Source organism: Eptatretus burgeri, chromosome 3 (assembly GCF_056783735.1).
Source record: "Eptatretus burgeri isolate ZD-2024b chromosome 3, Ebu_testis_v1, whole genome shotgun sequence".
NCBI lineage: Eukaryota > Metazoa > Chordata > Myxini > Myxiniformes > Myxinidae > Eptatretus > Eptatretus burgeri.
In genome coordinates, this window is record NC_140963.1 from 93,000,744 (window position 1) to 93,023,054 (window position 22,311).

At 44.9% G+C, this 22,311-nt stretch overlaps 1 protein-coding gene and 1 pseudogene across 1 annotated transcript in view; both read right to left on the bottom strand.

Moving 5' to 3' along the window:
* Positions 1 to 8,361: 8,361 nt before the first annotated feature.
* The window catches only part of LOC147030452 (gamma-secretase subunit Aph-1b-like), a 46,985-nt gene continuing 33,035 nt past the window's right edge, over positions 8,362 to 22,311 (bottom strand). The window contains exons 6-7 of the mRNA XM_085874505.1: positions 15,461 to 15,587; positions 8,362 to 9,865 (exon numbers count right to left, since the gene is read on the bottom strand). Coding sequence (XP_085730631.1) covers positions 9,822 to 9,865; positions 15,461 to 15,587 — 171 coding nt within the window. The 3' untranslated portion in view covers positions 8,362 to 9,821. The remainder of the gene's footprint in view (positions 9,866 to 15,460; positions 15,588 to 22,311) is intronic.
* LOC147030453 (uncharacterized) lies at positions 15,597 to 20,512 on the bottom strand (annotated as a pseudogene).

Genomic DNA, 22,311 nt, shown 5'->3' on the forward strand with positions numbered 1-22,311 from the left:
CCTACATAAGCATTTTGTTAGCTATTAGTTTAAGTTGCAATAAGAATACAGAGTTATATCAATTATGTCCCTATAGACCTTATATGCATGTCCATGGGGCTCATATTTGTAATCATAGAAGCTTCAATCAAATCAATACTCATACATGGGTATAATTAATACTGAACAGATACACTCATAAAATGAATGTAATAATCATGTTTCTTATGAGCTTTTAAATCAATCATGTCTATCATCTAGGTTTCACCAATTTAATTATATGGGCTAAAAGCTTTTATTTGCAAAATAAAATCAATCATTCGGCTTTATTGGGCCACAGCCAAACAACAAAAAAAAACCATAGAGCTAATATTTTAAAATAAATTTTCCACCGCACCATCGTCGGGAGTTAGACAAGTGGACCCTACCTTACACCGTCGAAATATTGGCGACCACGGTCCTGTAAGGGACCCGTGCCTCTCGGAGTTCTCCGAGAAGTATGATCTAGATTCCGGGTGTTTGGTGGAGCCGAATCTACTGCTCCACCTAGCGGTCGTGCTCGCCACCGAAACTCGGCCCCACAACAATTGATGTTCAGGAGCAGGGTTCGAACCCCTCCGCGTCCACAAAATTAACGGGATTCGGATCAGGGGTGTAGGGAGCAACCGCCCCCCCCCAGTGTCCCCCAAATTGCGAGCGAGTGAAACTTTGTTCTCAATACGCAACATGGCAAGCCAAGAGGAGCTGGGGCAGGTGGGTATAGATGTAATGTTGGTGGAACCCATCGTCCAGGACGATACCCCCATGCAGGAAGATATTCCCCCACAACCAAACCCAGAAGTAGCTTTGGGAGTGGCTGGGGCGGCGTATGAGCGCCTCTCACGTGCAATTCCCCCCACGGACCAGATAATGGAAATGATGAGACAACTTGATGCAGGATGTACGTACAACATATGAAAAGATGGATGCAAACATACAAGATTTAAAAACGAGCGCACAAAGCATGGAGTGCAAAATGGATGAGGGCAGGGGTGAAATGCAGTGCATGGGGTTAAGCCTGCAGGCGAGCTTGGATGGGATGAAGGGCATAATTGCGGCACCACGTGGCAGAGCGACCGAAACGACTAGATGGAGAGCAAATTGTGTCCGGCCCGCGATGGAGACGGGTGAGGTCGGGATGATGAGCGACGCCACGATAATTGATCGGGAGACCGAAACGTGTAGGGTGAGACACGAGGGGACGAGCGACACCACCACAATTAAGGGAGAAATAACAAAAGGGATGACGGAAAAATTAAAAGAGACAACGGGAATGAAAACAGAAACATGGGAATTAGAAGGAGTAGAGGGGAAACTACATGAAACTAAAGACGAGCACACACACATAGAGTTAGTGAGGGACAATGGGGTTGAGCTGGTAGAATGTATCGGGACCCAGTGCGAGCATCAGGATAGCCTCCTTCAGAAACAGAGGGAGATGGTAAACTCCCTCGAAGTGGACTGTGACCAGGTAGGTCTGGTCGGGCCGAACGAGGTTGAGTGGGTGAGTGATGCGAACAGGTCCGTGCAGAGTTTGGGGGGTATGGAAACCCCGGGATTTCTTGTGGTAATGCAAATCCCCGATGTGATTGTCCCAGAGTGTGTGGTGGAGTGTATGAGTGTTGCGAGTGTGTTGAAATGTGTGCAGAATGCGAGTGACATGACGTGCATGAGTGCGTGCATGGAATTGGTACATGGACCGATCCAGACGGGAGACGGGTATAGCGAGCCGAATGGGCCGCGAGTAAGTATTTCGGGAACCGCGCCGGTTTCACGGGACGTCGTGTATGGGACCAGTTTCGCATTTAGTGAGCGGCCCTCGCGCATGCATCTTCATGTAGGGAATCCGGCGCGGAAACGCTCCGCGTGGGATTCAACAAGGCCTCGTGGACGGCTAAAATGGCGGCGAGTGTTGTTGTTTGAATTTGGCAAACGGGTCCCCATGCGAGCGCGTGTGTGAGGCATCACGTGCTGCGCGCCGCGTGTTCCATTCGCGGAACGCGCGGAGCGAGCCACCGGGACGACACGCTCAGGTGGGCCTGCACGGCAAGCCGTGCAGGTTCCGTGGGCGAGTGGCGTCACCGGGGATTTCCCAGCGTGAGTTGCGGGTGAGCTGCACACATTGGCTCGCGTGGGGAATCCCTTAAAGGCGAGCACTTGACAGGGTGACGACAAGGCCTCGATTATCGCCCGACGGAAGGGATCAACGAGCGAGTCGCAGACCGCCACCTTGGCGGTGCAAAGAAAAAAAATGCCTCACGCCAAGTACACGGCCCGGCAGAGATGTGGTAGACATCCTGCTTGGGCAGAGGAGCATTAGTTATCGGGATGGGTTTAGCTTAGTTAAACCGGCCTCATGGGGGCATGAGCCATCCTCCATGGGGCCCGTGGACTAGTTAGTGGGAATTTAGGTTAGATTTAGAATGGAAAATGGATTTTGGGAGACATGGACGGACATGGAATGTGTAGTGGGGACATAGCTTGGCAGTAGAGTTAAATGGAACGTGCACTAGTTTAAGGGATGACGAGGGGCACGAGTTAATTAGGGGAATTTAGTTCGGAGAATGGCAGTGTTGAGTGATGTGAGATATATATATATATATATATATATATATATATATATATATATATATATATATATATATATATATATATATATATATATATATATATACACACACATATATATATATATATATATACACACACACATATACTAGCGATACCCGTGTACATGCACGGGACGCACCAAGTAGTAAGGTAACTATAGCAGTACAACATAGCGGGTAGCAGATGACAGACAGTACACGGGAATGACAAAAATACGCATTGTGCAAAATGCAAGTGGTACTATGGAACGCCAAGACTTCCCAAACATTGTCGGCATGTCCGCTAAGTGCCACAGCAGTTTCATAGGGATCGTGTGACGGCGAGCCGAGTTTTTAGTGTGGAAGCTTGGTATTATAATCGATATATATATATATATATATATATATATATATATATATATATATATATATATATATATATATATATATATATATATATATATATATATATACAGTGGGGAGAACAAGTATTTGATACACTGCCGATTTTGCAGGTTTTCCCACTTACAAAGCACCGAGAGGTCTGTAATTTTTATCATAGGTACAGTTCAACTGTGAAAGACGGAATCTAAAACAAAAATCCTGAAAATCACATTGTATGATTTTAAAATAATTAATTTGCATTTTATTGCATGAAATAAGTATTTGATACATCAGAAAAACAGAACTTAATATTTGGTGCAGAAACCTTGGTTTGCAATTTCAGAGATCAGACGTTTCCTGTAGTTCTTAACCAGGTTTGCACAGACTGCAGCAGGGATTTTGGCCCACTCCTCCATACAGATCTTCTCCAGATCCTTCAGGTTTCGGGGCTGTCGCTGGGCAACACAGACTTTCAGCTCCCTCCAAAGATTTTCTAATGGGTTCAGGTCTGGAGACTGGCTAGGCCACTCCAAGACCTTGAGATGCTTCTTACGGAGCCACTCCTTAGTTGCCCTGGCTGTGTGTTTCGGCTCGTTGTCATGCTGGAAGACCCAGCCACGCCCCCATCTTCAATGCTCTTGTTGAGGGAAGGAGGTTGTTGGCCAAGATCTCGCGATACATGGCCCCAAAATCCTCCCATCAATACGGTGCAGTCGTCCTGTCCCCTTTGCAGAAAAGCATCCCCAAAGAATGATGTTTCCACCTCCACGCTTCACGGTTGGGATGGTGTTCTTGGGGTTGTACTCATCCTTCTTCTTCCTCCAAACACGGCGAGTGGAGTTTAAACCAAAAAGCACTATTTTGGTCTCATCAGACCACATGACCTTCTCCCATTCCTCCTCTGGATCATCCAGATGGTCATTGGCAAACTTCAGACGGGCCTGGACATGCACTGGCTTGAGCAGAGGGACCTTGCGTGCACTGCAGGATTTTAATCCATGACGGCGTCGTGTGTCACATGGTTTTCTTTGATACTGTGGTCCCAGCTCTCTTCAGGTCATTGACCAGGTCCTGCTGTGTAGTTCTGGGCTGATCCCTCACCTTTCTCATGATCATTGAGGCTCCACAAAGTAAGATCTTGCATGGAGCCCCAGACCGAGGGAGATTGACTGTTATCTTGAACCTCTTCCATTTTCTAATAATTGTGCCAACAGTTGTTGCCTTCTCACCAAGCTGCTTGCCTATTGTCCTGTAGCCCATCCCAGCCTTGTGCAAGTCTACAATTTTGTCCCTGATGTCCTTAGACAGCTCTCTGGTCTTGCCCAATGTGGAGAGGTTGGAGTCTGATTGATTGAGTGTGGACAGCTGTCTTTTATGCAGATAATGAGTTCAAACAGGTGCAGTTAATACAGGTAATGAGTGGAGAATGGGAGGGCTTCTTAAAGACAAAACTAACAGGTGTGTGAGAGCCGGAATTCTTACTGGTTGGTAGGTGATCAAATACTTATTTCATGCAATAAAATGCAAATTAATTATTTAAAAATCATACAATGTGATTTTCAGGATTTTTGTTTTCGATTCCGTCTTTCACAGTTGAAGTGTACCTCTGATAAAAATTACAGACCTCTACGTGCTTTGTCAGTGGGAAAACCTGCAAAATCGGCAGTGTATCAAATACTTGTTCTCCCCATTGTATATATGTATGTATATATATATATATATATATATATATATATATATATATATATATATATATATATATATATATATATATATATATATATATATATATATATATATATATATATATATATATATATATATGTGTGTGTGATGAACGAGTATGGGTCAGCGGGCCCAAGTGTGTGAGTGGAGTGAATGTGGAATGCATGGTGCGAATGAATGAGTGGGGGGAGGAGTGAATCCCACCCAAGTGACCCTGGGGTCAGTGTAATGTTAATTAGTGGGTTAGTCAAATTTACCAAAAAGGAGGTCCTTCTGTTGTTGGTGGTGTATGAAGGCACGACACCCATTTGGAGGGGTGTAGGAGTCCATGGACCAGCTGGGAGCGTGGCTGTTGAAAGGTGAGTATCTAGTGGAGGGCACCCCAGGCACCGGACAGTCGGCCAGAGTCGGCCAAGGGTCCAAAGGACCGGGATAGTGTAGTGGGCAAGGGCGACCCACGGAATAGGACCCATAGCGCCAAAATGCCACGTGGGCATTGGAGGGGCGCATTGCAGGGAAGGGCAATCCCCCCACCCCGCGTTCATAGGGAGCAGGTAGGCTCAGAGAGGGGGCAATGCCGGGAAGGGCAACCCCCCACATTCATTGGGAGCAGGTAGGCTCAGAGACAGCTTCAGGGCCCAGGGGTGCCGTTGTTTGAGATTTAGCAGAGGGGGAATCCCTGCCATGTCAGCCACGCTACCCAGCCACGAAATTGTGTAAAAGCGCGAGTGAAAATTTGAGGGCAAGGCCCAAATTTATAACGGGACACCAACACGGGCGACGGGAATCATGGTTTCTAGAACCAATAGTTTAAAGTGGCAGGCGTTTTGAAAAGCCCCGGCGATAGTTTAAAGTTAATAAAAGTAGGATAGTTAGGAGATTATCGGCCTCAATTATACCCCTTTGCACCATCCATCCCTTCACTCTCCGTAGGCCGCTGGACCCACCTTGGGAAAGATTGCTGAAATCTGTGGGAGGCCATTCTGAGGCTTTGTTGGGTCTCGAGACAGGACGTTAGCCTCTCCCTATTCCCTTCCAAAAAGGATTTTAGAGGTTGGGAGTAGGTTAGGTTGACAGGATAGGTTAGCCGGACAAAGACAGAAAGGGGGTTAGGGAGACTAAATTAAAAGAAAAAAATAAAATAAAATAAAATAAAAAGGGGCTAAATTTTGTTGTTGCAAACTAAGGGAGTGGGTATGGACAGAGACAGGCAAAGGCGATAGGGTGGGGGGAGACAGTAGGATAGGTCCAAGCCCGTTTTCAGAGTGGCTGGCACCTCCGCACTCCCTCCACACAACCTCACGGAACGAGACCAGAGGCTGGCCAGCTTCACATGCCGGCCTGTTGTGCTCCAGCTGCTGGTCCGCATTGCCTTGCCTTGCCTATTTGCCTGCCTCTGCCATGACCCCATGCCTGCTGCCCTCGTTTGCAATTGCCCCTGTGTTCACCATCCATCCATGTGCACCAGGACCATCGAGTGTGTTTTGCAAGGACTGCCCTGCAGGCAGCCACTCCACAAAGACTGCGTTTGTGCAGCCCATGCATCCATTCTCTTTTTGAGTTCATTCCTGCACCAATGACTTTGGTTGTGACTTTTTCTTCCACAGATCACAGGGCCTGGGCCATGGTTAGTGTAAATATTAGTTAAAATTGTAAATAAGTTATTAACCCACCTGTGTCTGTTTTAGCGCCAGCAATGTAGTTAAGTCGTCTGTGTGAGTCTGATAGTTACGCAGCGCACTCGGTTATTTATTTTTGGGACATGTATAAAAAAAAAAATGTTGCACTCAGGGATCCACAGGTAAAATGTACTTGGGGAGAACTTACACATGCTGGTCACACGAAAATTTGACGACTCGGGAAGAGTCTGTAAAAAGGGGAGGGGGTAGTGTTACGAATCTGGAGGCCATGAGCACACAACAGCCAGAGTCCTTATAGATCAGTTATATCGGTAAGTATGTATTCTAGTTAGGGTCCCGTCCCAAGTCTAATGGGAATTAAATGTTCGTGCGCTACAGAGTTATTAAATGTTCGTGCGCTACGTAAATCCAAAATAGTCAGGGTTTTCTTTTACATTTTTATATCACCAACAACAACGCCCATCTTCGTTTTTACAACACGATGGACCATTCCCCGCACGATGGCATATCGAACACGCATGTGGGCGGAGTTCCCTCGGTCATTGAGGTTCTGACTCCACGCTTCGGCCAATCGCAAGGGTGCGAGCGCGTTTGCCGCCTTTCAGCCAATGGGCGCAGAGCGAGCTCCAAGAGAAGCAGAGCCTCATCGTGGGGCGGGGGATCGAGACACCCCGACATGCCCCCCAACCAATCATGGAGAGACGACCGATTTCCCCTGGCGAATAAGGGGTGCGGAGAGGTGAGACACGTTCCACCTGCCCCCGACACCAGAGAGAAGAAATAGACTGGACAGCGCCGTCATCTCGCTTCTGGTCTCGTCTTGTCGCTGGCTGCTGGTCTCGTCTCGTCGCATGCCGGAGGAGCGTGTTGGAGTCCGACGCTACCCTCCGTACCCGGTGCTTGCAGCGGCATCGAGTTGCTGGTTCAAGTCCCGCCGAGCCGGATTGTTAAGGGCCGCACGAGGCGGGAAGGTCCAAGATAGCTCTGGTTTCCAGCTTATCTTCCCTCGAGCTGGGAACCTTCAATAAAGGCCACGGTCATGATTGTGTGTGTGTGTGTGTGTGTGTGTGTGTGTGTGTGTGTGTGTGTGTGTGTGTGTGTGTGTGTGTGTGTGTGTGTGTGTGTGTGTGTGTGTGTGTGTGTGTGTGTATGTGTGTGTGTGCCCTTCGGCCCAGTCTTTTAGTAGGAATCGTTAAGTGCTTGCGTTATTGTACATTGGAATATATTCGGTTGTAATCTGCTCTTCGTCTCCCTTCCCAGTTTTTGCCAATTATTATTGTAAATAAATATCCCTATTGTTGAATGTATCAGCTCGTTTCTGTGTTTCTTTCATTGGCTGAGCATGGTGCATGTTGGGAAATTTGGAAGCGGCAAATTGTGCATTTGGTCTGGCGCGGCTCTGGTAACTCCGCTCGGTTACGCCGGATCCGAGCCGTTACCCGCGACTCGGATCGGACAGAGTCGGCCGAGGGTGTGGTTTCCCTGGTAATTGGATGGCATGAGTACTTAGGTAAATTGGAGTGAGACAAGTGGACCCTACCTCATGCCGTCAAAATATTGGCGACCACGGTCCTGGAAGGGACCCATGCCTCTCGGAGTTCTCCGAGAAGCACGATCTATCGGTGGAGCCGACTCTACTGCTCCACCTAGCGGTCGTTCTCACCACCGAAACTCGGCCCCACAACAGTATCTCGTCCTGCAAATGGGATACCAGTTAGAGAATGGTCTAATTAATTTGTATAGTGAAAATTAAATCAAGGGGGTTTTTTTTAATTTAGCTTCGTCACCAGATTTTTTTTCCCAAATTTATTCTTTATGAGCCAGATGGATTTACCTTTGCGAATGCCAGTGGAATATATATCCATTTCATAACAAAACATAATTCATAATGGACTCCAAAATAAGTAAGTGAGGCAATGTGTTATTCCACTATAGTAAATTTCAATTCATTCCTTTATAAAATTCAAACCGTCAATTCCACGCAGAAAGAACAAACCTGCTCGCAATTTAATAATACAAAAATTTATTACTCAAAAAAGGTAAAAATTTACAAAAATTACATATCCAGCAAAATGAGTCATGCATCAAATGAATGCATGAAAATAAGAACACTCATCAATCAAATGTATACACAAATTGCTAAGTATTTAAATAGCCAGTACAATTTAACCAAAAAATGGGCAACATGTATCAGTGGCACCATTACACACAATCATTTTTACTTGCTACACTCAGGCAATTCAACCAAGGTTGTTAAAAAATAAGATTTCGGATGAAAAATATGTAATGGTCGAGAGCTAAATGGTATGTGGGTTTTATATATATTTAAAGCATTTACATCCTTGAAAGAAGAGGTTTCAAATGATACCTTTTCAAAAATGCATTTTGAAAAATTGGTACCTAAACGACAGAGGTGAGCAAATTGTTCAAGCTAGAAGGAAGTAAGAAAGAAATGTTGCAAAGATTCTCAATAATCTGCACTTACCACTTCGCACCCACAAAACCAAAATTCTACAAAATAAAATTCATCCAATTTGTGACTTTTTAATGTTAAAATGGTGTAGCAGTACCATATTCAGTAGGACTTCCAATGTATGACGCCAAAATGAAGTTTCAAATTCTAATAATGTATACAGGCATTAATGTGTGTGTTAATGCTATTCCTCAATTCAAAATTAATGTGTACACATTTTGTTCCACAAAAGACAAAAAGGAAACGACACGGATGATCTCAATGTAAAACAAATACAATTACCGGTAAAGCATGTTCGATTTCATTCAGCATAATTTCAAAACTATTAACAAATAAGCACACAACCTCCATTGTAGTTTTATGTAAACATAAGGAAAAAAAAAAACACCATCACTGAAAGTTATTAGCATGACCAAGCAAAGTATGGTCACCTTTTAGATGTTTTTTGGGGGTGGTTGGGATGGGGTCTGTGCTTTCATTCCTGTCACATAAACTGTTCTTTAAATGAAAATGAGTTTGCTTGACAAGTGAAGCGGACCAATTACGTTTTCCCAGCAATCACTCCGAGCTTGGCTAAATACAAGCAAGGGTCTTACCCTGACATATTCCTACACAACACAATAACAACCTCTAAATGAAATCGTAGAAGTTGCATAGAAAAAAATATATATATTACAGCTTATATTGTGTATCTTGCACCAAAACACCAGGTACAATACCAAATAAAAAAAATTCAAAAATATGATGCACAGAGTGGAATCCACATTTTGAACACTCATACCAAAAAGGCTTGCTCAAGCCAAGTATTAGTTTATCTGAATCCAAAAGTATTTGCATATATCCAATGCATCTCAATTTGTTCCTTAAGGCTATCAAAAACGTACACTTTCAAGAGCACATTTTAAACGCAGTTTCACACATTATGACATGGCCTTTGAGAAGGTTGTTAATGAGAGAGAGAGGACTCCATAGATGTGATGCAGTCGAGTTGCCTCAGTTTTCAGTGTGGTTACTAGAAGATTGTGCTTTCGTGAAACCTGAAAGGACAACCAAAACCATAAAAAACAAAAACTGGAAAAGAAACATTACTTTAGACAAAGCCAAATCAAGGTAGACAAAGTGCCGACAAGATTCAATTCCAAATTCCCCTGCTTTTGATATGAGCGCGCAAGCATTTAAAGGCCATTTTCCCTGCTAAAGCGGGGGTTAGCCAGGTGATATGGATATGGAGAAGTGAAGATATGGAGAAGCAAATTATATTGATTGTGAAGAAAACAAACACTAAGAATACTTCACAGTAGAAAAAGAAGCCTCATTCCATCAAATGAGGTAAGTTAACATGACATGCTCTTAATGCAAGAGAACGTAAATGCAAGCAACACACATACACACGTTTTTTGAATCTCTGTTCCTCACAATAATACATAAATATAACACGTTACGAAACAAAAACAAGTTGTGTTCGTGCAACGACATTGGGTAGGCAGAGTGAGACATGAGAGAAAAAGATGGAAAGCATGCGTGCAACGCACACGCACACACACGCACGTGTTGTGCAGGTAAATTACATTAGACACACACTTTAGACATTGATACGCTCGCAGTTTTATAAACTAATGCACTCAAGTTTGATTATGTATCTGCCTGTATACGACACTTACAGGGTGTTTCAAAAAGATTGATACAACTTTGACTTCTTGCCATTTCTTTGTTTTTAGAAAGAACCATTTTCCTTTTCAGGGTTTGGTGGTGTTATCGTGGTATTTGTTCCCTGGGATTTGTAGCTCCGTAGCTCAATTATGCCCTTGACAGTGAAGCAGAACACAAAAGTGGTGGCTCTGTGGTTTGAGAATAAATCAGATGAAGACACCCACCGAGGTTCTGCCAGGAATACGACCTCAGAACACGTGATGGACCCACAAATTGTGCCATTCAACGTGATGTGAAACATTTTGAGCACAAGGGTACAGTGCACAACGAGAACAAGGGCAACAGTGGCAGGCCAGCATCAGTAATCAAGAGCCAAACCAACGTCGATGCTGTGCAGGATTCTGCAGTGGACAGTCCCAAGAAGTCCCACCGCCGGCGCTCCGGGGAGTTAGGCATTAAACCAACATCAGTCTGACATATCCTCACTAAGGAACTGGAGCTTTTCCAATGCATCATCTCTATTAAGCATAAACTGAGTCAAGATGACATGAGAAGGAGACTTGATATGTGCAATTGGCTCAGTGACAGGATGAAGCGATACCCAAACTAGATCAACCTGAGCTTCAGTGATGAAGCCCATTTCCACTTGAACGATGCCATCAACAACCACAACATTTTCTGGGGGCAGAACCACACTGAGAGGTAGCTGAAAGGGCCTAAGGTCACATGCTTTTGCACCTTCAATGCCGGATGGGGAACGCGAACGCCTTAATGGTTTGAGAATGACAACAGCAGGACGGTGACGATCAACGGTGAGCGCTACCGGCCCGTGCTCCAGAAGTTCCATAATGATCTCTCCCAAAAGGTCACCCCAAACCAGCTCAGCATAACCTGGTTTATGCAGGATGGTGCACCCCCGCATACAGCTGGTGACACCATCACTTTTCTGCGGCAGCGCTTCAGAAACCGCCTCATTGCCCTGGGTACCACTCATGACTGGGTAGCCCAAACTTGAACCCTCTGGACTACTGGTTCTGAGGGGGCTGCCAAGGGGGCAAACTCTGTCTACGCCAACCTCCCTACCACACTGGATGATCTGAAGCAGGAGGTGTCAGACTACCTCCAGGCAGTGCCACATGAGACCAACAGGGAAGTTGGACAGAAATTTGGAGTCAGGATCAATGCATGTCTGAACCACAGAGGAGCACACATCGAGAACGTCAATTACAACAATTTTGCGTAAATGCCAATTTCAGATCTTGGGCTCTCACTAACTCCACAACTCCAGCAGTGACTTACTGAAATAGCAATCACTGAAAAAAAATACCATGTCATAAGCTTTCAAGAAATGTTTGGTTCACGTTCCTGTGTGATATATATATATATATATATATATATATATATATATATATATATATATATATATATATATATATATATATATATATATATATATATATACATATACACACTGTATGTGTCCCAAGCCTGTATTAGTGTTTTGTTTACATTTCTGTGTTTTGGAAAGGGGAAAGGATAAATCTTGTTGCTTATCTTATCTTATCTGTCAAGAAATAGCTTTGCCAGCTAAAAGGCTGCCTCTGAAATACCACAGCTGGCCTTGTTGACAGTTTGGGAAAGGAACAGCTGAGCTTACTGCTAGACCACAATAACATGTAGGAGGTGACCCTGCTAATACAGATAAGGGAAGGAAGGGAGCTGATTTTGTACTTTCTCGACTCTCTTATCAACAATACAGGCTTGGAAGGAAGTAAAGACCAATACATAAAATAAATCCTGTTGACAGGCAGTCACGCAAAGGTCACAGTAAAAATATATACAAGGCGGAGCTAAACTGAGCTTGCCAGAGGGCTGGGCTGGACGGACTATTGTGTTCCCAGCCTCCCTCTCTCTCAATATGCATATGTTTTGAAGTGTAATAAACTTCTCCACCAAGATTGGTGTGGACAGAACTTTATCTCAATCAGTGCGGAACCTCACCTTTATCTCAACATATAGACATTTATATATATACACACATACATATAAATAATATATATATATATATATATATATATATATATATATATATATATATACATACATACATACATACAGGGGGCTGCAAAAGTAGGTATACAGTAAGGATTATACCAGTATTACCAGTATTATAATAGTGGTGCTTGGATTCATTTAATACTAGAATTCATTTAATTTGAACATTTGAGGGATTAATATGTTTATTATTGATGTTTATTATTCGTATGTTATTATCGATATGCGTGTATAATCAATAAAATATGTTTTGTGCGCACGTTTTGTTTTTCATTACTGTATACCTACTTTTGCAGCCCCCTGTATGTATATATATATATATATATATATATATATATATATATATATATATATATATATATATATATATATATATATATATATATATATATATATATACATACACATATTGTTGCGGTTCTGCAAAACCGCATGCCTCTAAGCGAAGGCAATGGCATCCAACAAACAGCATCCACGCAGTTATTTCATTAGTATTCGTGTTGTTAGTCCTCCACTCATGTCTACTGGGTTAACGGGACGAATTGCATTGCGTGCGACTCGTAGTTCGGTCGATTAACTTTATCTCTATTTTCTATTCTGATTTCTATTCCAACCCTTTCCTTTTAGCCATAGTACACGACAAGCCTGCAAGCACACACGCCATTCAATGGACAATTGTTTAATATACACACCGCGATGCCTCCCATGGCTCGGATCATCCCTGTTGCACACAAGACAACCTTCCCCGGGAATTTGCGCGCCATTTTCCATTCAAATCTGCGTGCCAATTCCCAACCGGCAGCTCACCTTACTCTGTACCTCGGTCACCAAATTTCACCACTTTGACCACAAATGCCTCCCGCACATGGGGAAAATATTCCCGTACCCCCTCGTACGTCTGCATAGCTACAATACACCACTCTATTTCGAGCACCGCGTGGCGTCAGCCATTGTCCTTGATGCCACGCGATGCTCGACCACACAAGAGATGCTATATAGCTCCACCGCATCTCACCGGGAACGTCCCAGGTGAGCGTCCGGGATTGTTACAGCCCTCATCCAGTCGTCAGACCACGGCAAGACTGTAAGCAACGAGGAGGGGTCGTGGGAAGGACTATCCGGGAGTTTGGTTTGGGTACCAGGTGTGCATTTTGGCTGGTGAAGGAGCCTGTGGGTGGCGAAGAAGTCCGCTACCATCCAACATATAGACTACACTCTATGCACGTCTGGGGCCAGGGTGCCGGCTCGGGGAGCATGCTCCCCATGTTAAGTCAGGGGCTCCGAGCCATGCCGAAGCTGGTGGACATCTGAGCCGGTTTCCGGTCCCGGAGCCTGGTGGGGCGTGGCTAGGGCCGCTGTGGCCCAATCGAGGAGGATTTTGGCCACAGCGTGTCGCTTTCTGGTCCTCCCCCCTCCCTTCACCTGGGGCTTGTAAAAGGGGGCAGCGTGAAGCCGTTAAAAAGAGCTTCTTCTTTGAGAACATCATCCGTGTGCGACCGCTGCACTTCAAGAACATACAGTGGACTCCCTGCCGTGTTGTCGACGTGCTGCCACCCTCGCAAAGCGAGACGGACTCACCGCCGGCCACAGACGGCTGACCAGGACAGAGCGCACGTTGCCACGAGCCCTGGGGAATAAATAGGCAGAAATAACGTGCCGTATCACGAGATGGGAACGCTCAGACGGAGCGACCCACAGAGGTACACTCTACACTGATAGGTTAGGGATCTTCCTTCTTATGCATATATTCACTCTCTCTCCCTCTCATTCCCTCTCCCTCTCATTCCCTCTCCCCCTCTTCCCCACTATCCTGTCAACTCTGGAAGCACAAAGAACGTGTACTGACTCGCAAACCCATTTTCCTCTGGCACGATACCGCACCCCTCACGTCGCATACATCACACCTCCCCACTCCCACACCGTAGACACCAGTATCTTTCCAACTACCCCCCCCCCTAAGCATCCTGGGCCACATTGGTCAGCCGACCATGAAAGGTATTTAGAGGAAGCTCATCCTCACCATTCTCTCTCTCTTTCTTGGCTCTCTAGGTGTGTGTGTGTGTGTGTGTGTGTGTGTGTGTGTGTGTGTGTGTGTGTGTGTGTGTGTGTGTGTGTGTGTGTGTGTGTGTGTGTGTGTGTGTGTGTGTGTGTGTGTGTGTGTGTGTGTGTGTGTGTGTGTGTGAGATGGCACCTGTCTTAGAATAAGTAATATTGGGGAAGATAGTCAGGATAATCCTGCTCTGTCTTATTTTGTAAGTTGCTGTCTTTTGCCGCACCCCACAAATTCCTTGCTATCCCCTGCTGGACATAAAAATGAAACCCCATTCACTGTGCCATATACTTTTTCTTGTTTGGTTATAAATAAATGCATTGCATCGAAATGTTCCTAGCTCGTTTTCGTGTTTTCTTCCATTGGTCCAGCATGGACCGCACCCTAGTTTAGCCGGGACGTTATTCCCCGACGATCTGTTTCCTCGCCGGTACGTGCTTGGCAGTTCCACTCGGCTGCATCTGATCTGGAAAGGTGATTCAGTTTGAGCAAGTGCGTATTGAGGGCGTATTCCCCAGTAATTGGATCATGTGACCTTTAGGTAAACGGTATTTTTAGATGGAGGACACTCAGTCACCTGGTCAAGTAATTGGCATTCATGGTCGATTAGTGACCCGCCGTGTCACAAAGTTATTCGTGTGCAATGGACTGCGATTCCAGTGAGTCTGGTGGGACCCAAAGTAACCCCCGACTCCGGGTCCGCAAATATATATATATATATATATATATACACACACATATACATGTACATACATACATATACACATATACATAACACAAGTTATCAAACAAATACAAGTTGTGTTTATGTAAAACATTGGGTAAGCAAAGGGAGACATGGGAGAAAAAGATGGAAAGCCACAACGTTTGTCCTCACATGAGCCCAAGAACCGAACAAAGGTGCGAGTTGTACCGCCCCCAGTGAAAAACGCCCACATGGCCATTCCAAAGAGAATTCCATAGGTTGGAATAAGGCTGCCTTCATAGTGAGGGTTCGCGAAGGTCTGAAAACAGAAACAGAACAAGTACATTTTCATTTCTCTCACTTTATGCAAGAAAAACAAAACATCAACAATGTCAATAATTTGCTCAACATTGCATGAGTAATGATGATTTTTTTGGAGCATTTAAAAAATATATTGGTTGCAAAGCAAAATATCAACAGCAAAACAACAAAGCAAAAGTAATAATTTGAATGATACAGAATCATACAATTTGTTCACGGATTTTGTTTAATCAACCATAAGGAACACAGCATTAGATAATGTTATGTTTGTGGTGTTGTTGGAGAAACTTCATCGTAAAGGGACGATTGTATCGAGCAGCATGGCCCGTGAACGTGCAGGAGACATTTTTATGTAACTTAAGTAGGGAAACTGTCAGCTTAAGTTCTTACATGTCACCACATGGGGGGGAGGGGGGGTGGTGTATTAATTCGGTAGGGATCAAGACAAATTTCTCACAGTATGTGATTTCCCCCTGTGACCTTTTCCTATGTTTTTTTGCATTTCAAGACCGGCAATAAAAAGGAATCACGTCTTTAAAACAACAACTGAGCCGGACATTTCCAAGCAAGCGAAAACCCCGCCTAGAGAAATGACGAGTGAGACCACGCCCCTGGGGTGGATGATGGATGGGGTGACGAAAGAGAGGTTGGAGAGAGAAAGGAGGATCGAGGAAGGGTCAGAAGGTGTGAGACAGAAGCGAATGAAGAGATGGTGGTTCGAAGAGAAGGGCATTATGGCTGGCTGCCCTTGATACGGTGAAGAAGGCTGCGCGATTCTCGTGTTCGTACTGAGGCGAATTTGTTCGCGTGATGGAGCACGACGCTGGCCATTGACTGTTCGGCTGGGTCGTGTGAGACCGCGCCTCGGAGCCTCATGTTGTGCCATCGGGGAAGAAGGCGGCGCCATTTTGCAGAGAGCAGTGGCGTCGGCAATCTCAATCATGAGGAGGAACTTTCACGACAGATTCTGGGCCCTTAACGAAGGGACCATCCGCATGAACGACCTCCCGTACGCTTCCCACCCAGAGAGCAGCATGGCGCCATTTTCTCACGCAGCGACGACACAGTTTGGCGAACCCCACGCTTCAGAAACTCATCTCTGGGCACACAGCTAAGTGCCTGGAGAAAGGGAGGATTATTATTTTACTTATTCTGTCCTCAGCTGCAATTAAAGTCTGTGTGGAGGCACCTCAAATTGGAATTTAGGTTACCTCACATTTCGTTGTTATCCCGTTTTGATTTATTTCTATTATAAACATTTGATTTCTGTTTATTAAACCCCTATTTATTAACTTTGATTGTGTTGTCTATTTGTCGTGGGTTTGAGTATAAACCCTCGTGCTTCTGTCTGCTACGCATCTTTGCCACCCTCCCGTCCCACGCGTGCCATTAATCTCTGAGGAACTCAGCTGTTCACCTCCAAGGGAAATCGTTCGGTTATCCATCCAGGTCGTTCTTAACCCCCTGGACATGACATTAATTTCTCCATAATGTTTTGCCATCATAAGCCATAAAAAGTGCATTTATGATCTCATAAGCAGAAATTAAATTCCTTGGTAACTTTACTTTTGGAAATAGTCCGGCAGATATGTGAAAAAAATGTGCCTTTAGTGATACAAGCATGAAATTTGGCACACTCTAGGGCAGTATCTTACAAAGATTTTTGGATATAGGGACATTCCAGATTCTTCCCAGAGCCAAAATGGCGGCCATTTTACAAAATAGCCGATTTTGTGTTGTACAAGGAGGATACATGTGGATACAACTATATTTAAGAAGCATACCAGTGGTTTTATTTAACTAAATATAGATTCTATCAAATAAGAAATAGCAAATAAAGGTGACAAAGCGTGAATAAACCATTTATTTGGTCATTTTTTGGTGCATTTTTGCACTTTTGGACGGTTTTCTCCAACAAACTCTTCAAAAAACTGTTATCAAGCACCATGGAATGACTGTTGTTCATTTAACACTCTTGAACTCAGAGGAAGTGCTTCTGTTTGATCCTAACATCAACTTACAGAGTCAAAATTATACAGTGGAACCTCTATATCCAGGTAACAGAGTCTACTATGATGCATGGATACATGTGTACATGTTACATAATTATCATCTGTGATCTCTCTTGTCCCAGTTCTACTCTCTTGTACACTCCCCACCACAGTGACATAGAGCTGTGCACTGGAGTGCAGCCTTGACACACTTGCACTGTCCTCTGCATCCCTTTTTGCAGCCACACCTTAGTAGTTGCCGACATGCCTCAGTTGCCTCTGGGAGGGTTGTCCAGTATATGTCCCAGCCATTATCGGTGTGAACCCACCCCCAGTCACTGGGCGATGGGAGCTCTGGTGTGGACACCATCATCTGGCCCCAACAGTAGCCGGCTTGGTAGGTAGCTCTCTTGATGTGCTGTTTCAGGGCTTCACGAGTTGGTGGGAGAGCATCTATTGATCTGCCATTCTGGGTGAACAGATGCTCGCGACACTCATTGACATGTTCCTGGCTACTGGTGCGATCATAGAGCACAACAACAAAACGCTCCAGTGCATCCATGTGGTCATCTACGGCTGAAGGAGTTGGCAGCCAAGGCACAGAATGCTGCAGTGACATTAGTGACCTCATCACAGGCTTTCCAGGTTTCCCATGCTTTTTTATTCCCCCTGCCTCCGAAGCTTGAAACGGTGTCGCATCCAGTGAGGGCATGGAAGAATGGCAAACCTCGACACTTGTTAGGTCCCAGTGCCACAGACATCTCGTGAGCTGCCAAGAACCTGAAGTTCTTTCCTGTGCCAAAAGCAACCCAGAGCTCATCAATGTCCAGGCGTCCAGCTGCTGTCACCGCAAGGACCACGACATCAGTGTCTACTGTATGGATCGACACTTTGCTGTATCCCTGCTTCACAGCGTCTTCAGCATGGAGTAGCATTCTTGTGTCAGCCTCTTCGTGGCTACAAGGGGCAAGACCAGCAACATCTCTGGCCTGTGTACAAACCACATCTTTGTGGTGGGTGCTGATGACTTGCTTGTCTGTGTCTGTTGTTGCTACTCTGGTGGCTAGGAAGTCAAACAACTCCATCTTGTTCTCATCTGTGCGAAGTAAGGTCTGCCAGTTTCCAGGAATGGAACTAGATGGCTCGACTCATCTCGTGATGCCTTTGCCTCGCTTCTTCCTAGTGTCTGCCTTCAAACTGTCTGTGAGGTATTCATCCCAGACAATATCCATCCTGTTCGTATGCTGCAGCTGAGATGTGATGTATGGCAAGAATACTTCTGATGCATACTCGTTGAAGGTCTTTGCTGTGCCAGGTGGCAGCATACTGATGATCGCTGCACCATCAAGGATGACGACTTCAACTGCTGGACTAGCAGCAGCAGCAGCATTCTCCTGTGGAGGGACCAGATCTTCTAAGCAGCCAACCAGATCAGACTTTGTTCCAAGTCTCATCTTGCCCATGTGTGACAGTGCAGGGGGACATGTTTGGTTCTCATGTGCGAAGAACTCATCAAGATCTCCATCACGTATCTGGGACGCAATGAACAACCTGGAGAACAGGGAGCAGTCGTTCTTCAGAGATGAAAGCTGCATCTGTGCTCTTGACTTCTCTCTGACTGGAGGTCGGCTGAAGAGAGGGAGGTTGTTTCTCTTGATTGGGTCAGTGATGGGCTTTGTCTGGTTGATAAGTCTCTCATGGACATAGGAGTCATGCGGTTCTTGTCCCAGCTTCTCGATTTGGCTTACAGTATTGATAACTGCTGGGTCTGCCAGGTCTCTGCTGTCTAGCACCAGGAGATCCTTGCTGTCATCACAAAATGGGTTGCCCATCTCCCCCATGACTTGATATGAGTGAGTGAACGCACATCTCTAGAAAAGGCTACCTGTGTGTGCTTGGTCTGCTCGTGGTGTTTGTGAACAGCCTTCTTGGTCTCTGATGTGGCCTGGAACTCAGCGATCACTCTGGCCATCTCTGGACCAGACACCATCCAGCAGCGTAATGCAGCGGGATTCTCTGTCAGGCCTACAGCTCCTCCGTCACCCTTAACTAATGCGTTAATCTGCTCGTGGGCTTGGTCGATGGCCATCGCAGAAAACGCACGAGTGGTCTTCTTTACTGTGAAGTTGCCGGCAAGAAACTGCGTGTATACACTTGCATGTTTGGTCGCCAGTGTCACAATGTCGCGCAGGTGAACTGGTATCCACCTGGCGTAGTTGGTATGACCCAAGGTGAAGAACCAGGGGACAATCTTGCTCAGGACATCAATGTATAGCAGGAAGTTCCCTTCACGGACCGATCTGACGTAGATTAGGACAGTGAGTTCCAACTGTAGAATGATCCACCAGAAGTGGAACTGCGGACTGGCTTGCACACGTTCAGCACACCAGTCTTCTAGATCCTGTCCCTCATCTGCTCCTTGGCTGAAGGCTTTCTGTAAGAGAAGATAGAGGCTACTGGCTGTGACCTGGTGAGCTCGCCGAGTGCGTGTAACATGGGCAGCCTTCAGGAAGGAATCAGCAGTACCAGTTGTAGCAACTCCTGCCTGCACCAGAGCTCCTGTCCACCCACTGCTATCCAGAAGATCACCCAGAGTTTTCAGTGCAGCCATCTCAATGTGGAGTCCACCAAATAGGATGACAAAGTGATCTTCTCCATGTGTTTCTGGCTATCTCCACTGGATCTGTTTGGCGAGTGCGTACAGTGGCTGATCGACTGTGAGGACTGGGATCTGACCAGGGTTCAGAATCTCAACTGCTGTCTTGATGACGTCCATGGAGTGACGAATCATAGCCATGGACTTGGCCTGGTCGTAGAAGAGAGGCAGCAATGAGGTGAGGGTCACGCCACACTCTGGTTCCTCTGGAATGGACTGCTTGCTGGCATGATATGCAGCCCATGACAGTCTCGTAATTAATAACACAGTAATTAATAATGGAAATATTCATGGAGTCTAAGTTCCTTTCACCAAATTTGATTTTTGATCTATTTATATTTCCAGAAACAATATTCAGGTAACATTCACATGCATGATCATATTGCAGAGCTCTTGTTCCAGCCATGCATTATTGCCATAGTAAACTGTTGTGTCCCTCATAGACCACTGTAGATGCATTTTTTAGTCAAATATGAAGTAGATAATGAAGCATGTGCATACTAGTTAATAATAATCATATTATACTCACTACATTGTGTTTTGCACCAAGCACATATGACTTTGCTGACCTTGTAGGCAGAATTTGTTATTCGTGGCAGCCATTTTGTAAAATGGCCACCATTTTGACCCTAGGGGTAATCTGGAATGTCCCTATATCCAAAATGTTTCCTAAGGGTATGCTATAACTGTGTACCAAATTTCATGCTTGTATCCTCAAAGGCACAAAACTACCAGAATATTTCACATATCTGCCGGACTAAAAGTGTTTCTCTGCATAAATAATTTCCATTTTCTGGAAAGTGTTTTCAACAACTAGTGGGCCCGTCGGTCCGATGGACCAAATTTTTATTGATCTTCACAGCCTTGTTGTGTACCTGCCTGCTGTACTGCTTGAGCATTAGCTAACCTTTCACCAAGCCCAGATGTGCTTAGGGCCAGAGCGGGGATTATATGTTCATTATTATTATTGCCATATGATACTACTATGACTGCCTGTCATCCTTCCGAGATCAGCAAAATGAGTGCCAGCATGCTGGTATCCTCTGTCGGAGTGGCGACCCGTCCAGGATTGTGCCCAATAGCCAAGGAGACTGCTCAGGCTGCACCAACACACTGCACAGAGTGTGGTCCCAATAAATGGATGGATACTACTATTCTTATTATTGTTGTAAACATTATTCCTGTTAATTAATATATGCTTTGTTGCAATATTATCATCATTAGGTCATCTCTTCGAGCATGACCTAATAATATTTGTGTTGAGAGGAGAGGTGACTATCCGTCCGTCCGTCCACAATGAAGTTGAAGCGGGAGATCTGGTCATTAGTGATCCTGATAGAAGTCGATGAGACGTACACGATGGTATGACTTTCAAGGTAACCGAAGGTCAAGGTCAAGGTCACGAGGCATTTGAAGTTGCGAAATTGACGATTTTCAAATTCTATCTCCTCCGCCATTTCTCACGCGATCTTGAATTTGATTGTAGCATATGAATGTATGGGAGAATATCTAAATTTTGATCGGGCCGGATTTTCGATATTCGCTTTCGTGTCACGTGACTCCAAAGTTGGCAAAAAAATGCGAAAATGACGATTTTCAAGCGAAAATGACGATTTTCAAAATCTATCTCCTCCTACATTTCTCAAGCGATCTTGAATTTGATTGTCGCAAATTAATCTATGGGACGATATCTAAATTTTGTCAGGCCGGATTTTCGACATTCGCTTTCGTTTTCGTGTCACGTGACTTCAAAGTTGGCAAAAAATGCGAAAATGACGATTTTCATGCGAAAATGACGATATTCAAAATCTATCTCCTCCTACATTTCTCAAGCGATCTTGAATTTGATTGTTGCAAATGAATCTCTGGGACGATATCTAAATTTTGTCAGGCCGGATTTTCGATATTCGCTTTCGTTTTCGTGTCACGTGACTTCAAAGTTGGCAAAAAATGCGAAAATGACGATATTCAAAATCTATCTCCTCCTACATTTCTCAAGCGATCTTGAATTTGATTGTCGCAAATGAATCTCTGGGACGATATCTAAATTTTGATCGGGCCGGATTTTCGATATT